Raw genomic sequence first — 9,840 nt, forward strand, 5'->3', positions numbered from 1 at the left:
CTGTCCTGTCTCCTACCCAGGCCCCCACCACAGCCCCCAAGCTTCCAGGCAAGAAAGCCAAAGCCCTTGTCTAACTATACTCCGGTTGTAAACGCCCCCCGAGTGAATTTTAGAAGCTGCAACAGTCAAATGCTGTGTTCAGGCCTCAGTTTTAGGAGAATACAAGATGTCTGCTCTCTCCCCAGGTAAGTGAAGGATTAGAGGCCACTGAGGGTTTCAGGTTTCCTAGCACAGTTGATTCCGGCTTCCCTTCCCCATCCTCGCACCCCCCCCTCGCACTCGGCTGAATCCGCATGAGGCTTGGTTTGGGCCTTGTTAGGATGCGTCTAGAGCTGTCCTCAGCCCACTCGTTGTCCCATATTGACTCCTAACATGCAGCCTCCCTGCTTCGTCAGGGTGTTGTCCAGGTCGGGAAGATGCGTCTCTATTTCAGCAGCCTCCACCTTGCCAGCTCCCTGCGCTCTCTCGCACTTCTGCCCTGCGCTCGACCCCCGGCAGCCGGAGGCCTCACTGCTCTCACCCCCAAGTGCGAGCCAGGACTCAGCCAGTGAATGCCGCCCCCTCCCCCACAACCGGATCGTTCTCTTCTCTCTACGTTCCCGTTATTGAGATGCCGTGAAAACTGATGTTTACCGTCCTGGGCAGTGCGACTGCCAGGTTTTGCACGGACACCTGCTCCCTAGGCGCTGTCGGGAAACCCTTCCAGGGGAGACTGGGGCGACTGTGGAACCTGCCCGCGGAGTCTGCTTTCTGGCAGGGATCCTACCCTTGTGCTGCCTATTGTTCAAAGCCTGAAACTGTCATGTCCTGATTGCGTCATAGCATGGCCTATGGGGGGAGGCTACTCTGCTCTCTCCAGAAAGGGAAGTCACCCAGTATGCTTCAAATACTAACTTTAGAGATTTCATCTCGTTAAGTGTTATCTCCCGTCATTTGGAGTAGATTTCATTCACTATTCATGACTCTGTGCTCTTGACATGTCCCTCCATGGGTAACACGGTTCAGGAATCCGCACATTTGAGATATGACACTAGGAACATGCAGTTGAAGAATAAATCATGCGATGTACCAGTAAATCAGAGGATGGGACTAAATATTTCATAGCACTAAGGGTAGGGATCCTTCCTGAGAGTATTTGTACCTTTGCATAAACCCCCAATTGTGCTTCCTCCAGAGACACCAATGAAACAAATGCTCCCCTTTGGTGGGGGGGGTTCATTGCAGAAAAGGTTTATTTTTGTGGACCGAATAAACCTTTTCCCAGGGCAGGGGACTCACTGAGTTTTATATTGTTGTAGGACTAACATACATAACCTGAGACTGACGCCAGTTAGGGCCTTGCCCTCTGGAAGTCACAGAATGTAGCCCCCCGTATTGGTGAGGTCCGGTGTACCCCATCCTGTGTGGCTCACAGTACACAAGTCAACCGCCCCCATGCAGCTCACTCCTGGATGAAAGAGACCACATCGGGCACTTTGGCAGAAGATGCCTTTTGAAAAAGCCAATTTTATTTATTTATTTATTTATTTTTTGCCCTACAAATGTGTTAGACGCGAAATCTAATCTGTTTGGTAAGTGCATAAAAACATGTTAATCTAATGCTTTTTTGAAGGAAGTAATGAAATCTATCACGCGGATAGAAGGAGCTCTTATGTGCTGGACCACTTTCCACCAAGACTATTCTTCACTGATATTCTCCACTTTGACAACATAATTAACGCCACTCAATGGATTCAGAGGAGAGTTCTTCACTGCAATGTCCAGCTTGAAAGTTACACTGCGTGGTTGCTGTTTGCGTCCCTTCCTCTTGATGACCTTCAAGGAGAGATAAGAAAGACACGATGAGACCCTAAGGGTCTACCAGAGGGTCTCCTGTGTGGCCAACCCCCAGCCCCCTGCAGCCATTGTCTCCTGCTCCCTAACATCCCCTGTCCTGTCTCAGAGGCTGCTCATTCTCTGTTTCCCATCTCCCCCAGCCCATCTTCTCCCTCCTCATGCCCTGGCGCCCGAATCTTTCCTGGTGCCCCGCCTAAGTGTCCACCGGGGTGGGGCGGAGGAACCAGGAAAGAAAGGGTGGAGCTGGTGCCTGCAGTGCTGAGTGCCGAGTCCTCAGGGAGCACAGAAGTGACGGGAAGCTTCCGCGGGTAAGTATGTTTCTCTGTGCAGTTGCTCTAGAGGAGAGGAATGTTGATGAGCGCATCCACAATTCCTACGTGGACTTTGTGAGTATGTGTGTATGTTCCTATGTGCATGGGAAAGAGTGTGGTGTCATATGGGTCAGGATGTGCACTGCACCAGAGTGTGGTACCTTTGTCTCTAAGATACAGTTAGTGATTCAAGATCTTGGGGCTCCATGGGTCATTAGTGTCTGGTGTGAGCTCCGTTGACCCTCTTTCTCCTTACACTTCTCTGTGACGCTTATTAGACACACTTTCTGTTTTCCCCTTGACCCCTGTGCTCACTTGTTTTCCTTCTCAGGTGTGAAGTATTTCACCCCCAAGAATCAGTTCTTCTCAACGCTTCACCCTTATGCGTCTGGGCTTTTCAGTGAGCGCGCCCGCGAATCTGACACTGGAACCCAAGCACTGGGGCCAGTGTAGGAATGGCGGGTCCACCACAGACAGGCAGTGCTAATTAGGGCAAGGGCCTACCTTTCTCTGATGATGATCATCAGTATGTCTATCAATGAAATGGGAATAATGACGGTGTCTGCATCCCTGTTTCAGTTCCCAGCACACAAGGAGCACTCAGAGTTTTCTTATTGGGCCGCCTGGGTGGCTCAGTCGGTTAAGCGTCCGACTTCGGCTCAGGTCACGATCTCACAGTTCGTGGGTCTGAGCCCCCCATCAGGTTCTGTGCTGATAGCTCAGAGCCTTGAGCCTGCTTTGGATTCTGCGTCCTCTCTCTCTCTCTCTCTGCCTCTCCCCCGCTCATGCTCTGTCTCTCTCTCTCAAGAATAAACATTAAAAAAATTTTTAAAAAAAGTTTTCTTATTATATCAATATACATGTTATCACCTTGAGATTTCTCACAAGCAGCATCGTTACACCCATGACTTTAAGAAAGATCTCTAACTGACAAATATTGCCGCTTCTGCTCCGGTATCCTTGTCCCTGAACCTCGCCTCTCTCCCTAACGCATCCGTCCAGGTAGTCACTGCAATATGTTTTGCTAAAATCTCAAAGAGATCAAGCATTCTTCTGGTCCCCCAACAATTTTTCAAGTTGACACCTATCTTCACAGGGATTTTTCCACTGGTTTCTGAAACAACGCTGTACTACCTGCTCGGCTGACTCCTCCGTGTACCTTTCTGGCCTCCTCTTCCCACTGTGTTGACACCTGCTGTGTTTTTCGCTTGTACAGAAGTCATGTTGTCTCTCACACTCTTGAGGAAATGCCTGAATCACTTCCTCTGCCTAGAGCGCTTTCCAGCGTCCTCTTTGCTAAGAAAAATACTGCCGACTGCAGTTTGATTTCCCTTTTCTGCCAGGCAGTGACATAACATACATGCACGTTTTCACTGAGCCAGGCAGGGTCTTCCGTTCACCCCGTGAGGCAGAGACTTTGACCATTTCAGACGACCGATCGGGGCAGATTGCCAACATCAGGCAAGCGGTGAGTGCTGGAACCAGGACTCAAAGCACGACTGTCCTATTCAAAGCCTTGCTCTCAGCCACCGGGAGAAATTCCTTTCTTTCCCGCCTTCCTAATTTCTCCCAGTGTTTGCTTGTTTCACGTAAGTATCGTATCCTTTTGAGATCTGTGTGAATGTCATTTCCTCAGAGCCTCTTGAAACTCCTCCACTTAGACATGAATGCCAGGTATGGTTCTGTTCTCCTCCCACCGCCTGCACCCCGTGTGTAAGAAGACAGGAGTCAGGTGCTCTCAAAACCCAGGCCAAACGATTTGCCTCCCGGGCAAACGAATGTTGTTCTACCAAGGTCTCACCTCCATGAAGCTGTACTTTCCACTTGTCAGTTTTAGCTTCTCCTTAATTTTTTTCAGATAAAAGCAGAAGAGTCGGACTGTGTCTCCTTCCGCACACTCGATGCCGTAGCATATTTCACTCCCCACGACCTCCATGGTTCCTGTATCGTCTTGTATTACATAGACTGTTGTCTTCCTGTTATCTTTTTTCTGTAACAGAAATTGAACATCCCGTTTCTCTTTTGGCTTTGTTCAATGTTTTATTATTTATTTTTGAGAGAGAGACAGAGACAGAGACAGAGCACGAGGAAGGGAGGATCAGAGAGAGAGGGAGACACAGAATCCGAAGCAGGCTCCGGGCTCTGAGCCGTCAGCACAGCGCCTGACGCGGGGCTCGATCTCACGAACCGTGAGGTGGTGACCTGAGCCGAAGTCGGACGCTTAACCGACTGAGCCACCCAGCTGCCCCCAACATCCTGTTTCTGAAGACATCATCACGTTGATATTTGAAGGAAGACCCCGGGGACACAGTGAATACAAGACATAAAAAAGCAATTAGAGGAACAGATACACATACAGCTTCGGCAAGGTCTTCTCCAAGAACTTTCGGCTTACGATCTTGCTTTGATAGTTTCCCCTTCCTTGTTCTAGATATTTTCTATCTGGCAGTCCTAGAACAATGAATTTTCTTCCTATTTCCTACTGCTTCACCACCAGGGAAGCTTTGATTCCTTCAAACACTGGAATCAGAGGAACCCGAGGCTTTCACGGACTCCTTTACCTCCTGTCGTTCTGCAGAATGGAATGGACATGACTGCAACTTTTGATTCAGTAGATTATACAGAACCAACAGAACAAGTAAGGTTCCAGTAACTCCCTACTTCCTTTTCCAACCTTCTCCATTAACTCACTCTTCTCCAAGTCTTATCTCCACTGACCTGGATCTTGCAGTTCACAAACGACAGAGTCTCACTTCCTTAAGTTGTAACTCATCCATTCTAGAAATGCATTTCTCTTAAAGACGGAGTTGGAGGGTAATGTAGGTAACTTAAGGGGCTCTCCCAGAAGAGAGATGTGTAAGATTATGAAGCAGTCAATCCTACAAGATGCCAGGTAAGTTCATGAAAGTTTGTGAATTCTGGGGAGACCTGAACACATCATACTATTAACCTGAATTTGGACGTGCCGTACAAGTAAACTTCTCTGACACACGCACCCCCTTTTGGGGGATATAATGGAGTTGGACTGCCGTGTTTTCAACATATCTTGCGATGTCAAACCTTAGTCTTCAATAGACTGTTTAAATAACGTGTTAAATAAATAAGCTAGAGGAGACAGCCTTGCCCATGTCTGTCGTTTGCCTACGTGGTAAAGGTATTCATATTCAGGAGGACATGAGCCGATATATTTATTACTCTGATTATGTGTCCCAACCAGAATGAATCTTTGGGAGGCTGATGGATTATTCAAAGATTTAAAAAAAGAGAAAGATAGATTTATACAGTTTTGGAGGAGCTCAGAGATAAGCACATGCATACTGATTCATGCCCTGATAACAGAGGCTGAAAATAATCCTGACCGGGGACACGACAAGATTTCTGGTGACGCTTTTTCAAAGAACTTGCATGAAGGTATCTTGAGTACAAGACTACCAGGTCACTAGTCCTATTTCCTGTCACGTGGCTCTCTTGACCACCTACGCGTGGTCAAGAGACAGGCCTGAGAACTGGGCTCACCCAGTGTCAGTCAGTGCACACAGAACCTGGCGGTCGAAAACAGTTAATTTCAGGTGTGGATGGAGAACATGAAAACAAATGTGAAGGGATTACCTTCTGCAGGAGAAACAATCCAGACACGATTGTTGGAAGATTATCCGGATCTTCCTGACAAAGATCTCCGATCTTGGCAGGGGTTTTTGCTCTTATCCAGATATCGTTTGGGACCGCAATCGTCTGGCCATCAGGAGCTTTCTGCACAACCGACCTTTCGTTTATCTCCAGGACATTTTTGTATCGAATGTATGCTGACATGGTAATGACATTCTTTTGTTTGAATTCCTTTTTCAGCTTGATGTTTAAAACCTTCACTTGGAAAACTTGATTGGAAGTAGCCACCGTAGCAAGAAACACTTTTTTTTTCCTCTGCCCTGGGGATTCATACTCAATTGGATCTGTTGCCGTCAGTACCACCACTGTTATGGGGTCCTTTTGAAGGGTAGGCCTTCTAGGAGCCACCTGATTTGGGGCTTGCATAGCTGGGGTCTCTGTTGGACAGAAATAGGAGAACAAAGGTAGAAGTTTGAGCATGGAATACCAGGTCATTTACTCGTGAGTGACGCTTCGCTTATGACACTGGGGCCACAACAACCCTCAAAGATCATTGGAGCTGGGGCCAGGCTCGAAAGGAGTCGCCTAACAGAGAGGAAAGGCTAATGAACTGAGAGCTTAGGTAGTAAAAGTGTAAGGCAGCAGACTGGGATGAGAGTCCAAACACCCTCAGTTGAACAGAAGAGCCTTTCCGAATTCAAGCACGATCCTGAGCCCAAGACATGCACAGAACTGTGGATGATAAGAGCATTGCCCTGAGCTAATGAGGGACAGATTCAAATATTTCTTTGACAGAGCAGATTCAGAACGAGCAAATAGAAAATGAATGTCAGGCATGTCTGGGCACAGCTCAGACTGCCAATGTGCACATGCTGTCAGTGGTAAAAAAGAAAAAAATTGACATGTAACATGAAAAGGAGAAAACATTTGAGGAAATAATGAGATAAACTTCTTGGAATGAAAGTAACATGAACATCTTCAGAGTGGCCAAAAGAATGCCAAAAAGGAGAGTAAAGGAAAAACCCGTGTCAGGCAGGACGTAATGTTGAGACCCCGGAAAATACCTAAAACAGCCAGGAAAGTTTGATTCCCAGAGAAAAAGTACAGATCACTTAACAAAGTTGCAGAACCAGATTCTCAACAGCAAAACTGCACTGTAGTACGTTTGTACAGCATTCTACCCAAATTCCATATCTGCGGTTTGGAAATCCCCCCAAAAAGGGAATCCAAAAGATGTGTGTGTGTGTGTGTGTGTGTGTGTGTGTGTGTGTGTGCGCGCGCGCATGCGTGTTAGTTAGGTGACAAAACTTATTAGGAAAATATCTGATGTGAGGTCTCAGGAGCCTACGTATATATTTTTTAAAAATCCACATTAGCGTGAGGACACATACGTCTTGCTACATAAACATGACTGCATGTGAGCTGAGAGACAGGACTCAGATCTTCCTAGATCGTCAGTATAGTACATGATAGATAGTGTGTGCATTTGGTAACCTTTCCTAGGTCACTCAAATTCTGAATTCCACAACATATGTGAACCCAAAGGCCCCAGAGCGAGGTTGTGAACAGGTATTGAAGGGAAAAACTAATTTTGAGACAAGAATTTTGTAGCAAACTGAAAATGGCATTTAAATGTGATGTCCTATAGGTGAATCTCTGATATTGACCAACATGATGAACAGTCAGAAGATTTAGCAACACAAAGATACCTATCAAGCACTCTTTTGGAGATGATATTCCCCAAGACATTAAAGGAGGTTAACATAAAAACACGCTGCAGACTAAAAAGGAAGTGAGGACAAGACCTCGGTTGAGTCTTTCAAAGTTGTAAAAATCAATAAAGCCCCAACGGAAGAGAAAGAAAACAGAAAGTAGATCAACACAGTGGGGTGAATAGAGGAAGGAGAGATGGTATCTGTTCACTGAGCTGCTTGCCCGGAAAGAGGAGTCAGAGACATTAACTTAAAACTATTGTTGAGGGGCGCCTGGGGGGCTCAGTCCTCTGAGCATCCGACTTGGGCTCAGGTCATGATCCCATGATCTCGCAGTCTGTGAGTTCGAGCCCCGTGTCGGGCTCTGTGCTGACAGCTCAGAGCCTGGAGCCTGCTTCCGATTCTGTGTCTCCCTCTCTCTCTGCCCCTCCCCCACTCATGCTCGCTCTCTCTCTCTCTCTCTCTCTCTCTCTCTCCCTCCCTCTCTCTCTCTCTCAAAGGCAAATAAACACTTAAAAAAAAAACCTGTTGGTGGAGAAGACAGCAAGACAACATAGAATAAGCACTCCAGAAAAGTGCTCTGAATTAATCAAAATGGAGTATTTCACAGAATGGACATAAAGTGATAAACCCATTAAAAGACAAGATTTCAATGTTCAAGTAGCTTTATTATTTTTTTTATTTTTTTTAATTTATTTTTCAATATATGAAGTTTACTGTCAAATTGGTTTCCATACAACACCCAGTGCTCATCCCAAAAGGTGCCCTCCTCAATACCCATCACCCACCCTCCCCTCCCTCCCACCCCCCATCAACCCTCAGTTTGTTCTCAGTTTTTAACAGTCTCTTATGCTTTGGCTCTCTTCCACTCTAACCTCTTTTCAAGTAGCTTTAGATGGTCCTTAAGTCAAAGACTAATCTGAACTGAGTTTTGCTGCCCAATGATAAAAGTTTTCAATTCCAGACAGATGCAACAGTTTAATTACATATTTGCCTAATAGTTATAGGTATATATTATTTATTATTAGTTTATATTATCCTCATTATTATGAATAGTGTTATGACACGAACACATTCCCCTCTCTCTCACTGTATATTCATATATGTGTTAACAGCTGAGAGAACCACAGGGAAAAATGGACAAAATCATGATTATACGTTGGTGCTCCCCTGTGTCAACTACTGAAAAAAGCAAGAAAAAAAAACCACTTAGAAAAGTTGACCATCACTGTTCAGCTTAAGTAAAAGCTTGATGTAATATTTAGAAATTTCTGAAACCAATATTTGAAACATAGCATTTCTCTCAAAAGCACACGACATGATTGAGTACCGGGCTCTACAGAAGGACAAGCATTCCAAAGTGTGGCTCCAGATTTGTCTCCAACCACCTCTTTTCTACAAACTGCACTACCCCATTTGCCTGAGCCTTGGAGGGAGGCTCGGAGGGGGTCCTGGGGGACCCAGATGCAGCCCCGCCCCTAGAAGTGGCAGGGGACTAGGACAGGTAGGAAAGTGCTAAGGTGCCTTGTACCCCTGTGAGTGCCCTTGTGAACCCGACTGATGCTCTATTCCGTGTGTGTGTGTGTGTGTGTGTGTGTTTGTTCCCAGGTTTTGTGAAACATATCCAGACATGTTTTCTATTGAGTATCATCGCATACTACTTTTTCCCCACCCTGTCCTGTGTCCTGTCTCCTCTACCCCGGCCCCCACCGCAGCTGCGAAACTTCCAGGCAAGAAAGCCAAGGCCGTCTTCTGAATAGTTACTCCTGTTAGAAACACCCGCAGCATGAATTTTAGAATCTACAACAGTCAACATGCATTTCCCTTCCTTCAGGCCTCAGTCAGATGGAACGAAAGATGTCTGGCATCTTCCCCTGGCAGAGAAGGCTTAGAAGGAGCCACTATGGTTTTCAGTCTTCAGAACACAGCTGATGGCAACCCCCCTCCCCTGCGCGCTACACACAAGGCTCAGACACTCACCCTTCCCCCGTACCTTGTGGTATCATCGAGCTGCCCAGACGTCCCCCACAGAAGTCCTGGCCAGACTCACCTCACTGACGACTCGCCACAGTCGTCCAGCTATTGAGATTTTCTTCCGAAATACAGCGATCGATGTAGGTTTGGTTTGAGTAGGAAGATATCACAGCAAAGCTCTCACAAACTGAACTGCAAATGCTCTAAAAAAATGGAATCCTTCCAAGATAACTTGGGAAATTGCCATTGGTAAACGTCACAGAAGAGCTAAAGCCTGGAGCCCACCCAGTGTTGGGAAACTTTTCCTGAGGCTCCTCCCATCCATGCCTTTAGCTTTGTCTTTTCTTAGTGAGAGAATGTGAGTCAGAGAAGCTTTCTCTTAAACATTTCAGTGACCATGA

At 46.4% G+C, this 9,840-nt stretch overlaps 1 protein-coding gene across 1 annotated transcript; it reads right to left on the reverse strand.

The window, feature by feature from the left end:
- Nucleotides 1-284: 284 nt before the first annotated feature.
- Nucleotides 285-9,486, reverse strand: MNDA (myeloid cell nuclear differentiation antigen). Its single transcript, XM_078440880.2, has 4 exons — nt 9,459-9,486; nt 5,757-6,190; nt 3,949-4,137; nt 285-1,815 (listed from the first exon to the last, which is right to left on the reverse strand). Exons 1-4 carry the CDS (start codon nt 9,469-9,471, stop codon nt 1,678-1,680), a joined length of 774 nt encoding a protein of 257 aa, XP_078297006.2. The 5' UTR covers nt 9,472-9,486; the 3' UTR covers nt 285-1,677.
- Between the last annotated feature and the right edge of the window lie 354 nt (nt 9,487-9,840).

This window comes from Panthera onca, chromosome F1 (genome assembly GCF_046562875.1).
Source record: "Panthera onca isolate mPanOnc1 chromosome F1, mPanOnc1 haplotype 2, whole genome shotgun sequence".
NCBI lineage: Eukaryota > Metazoa > Chordata > Mammalia > Carnivora > Felidae > Panthera > Panthera onca.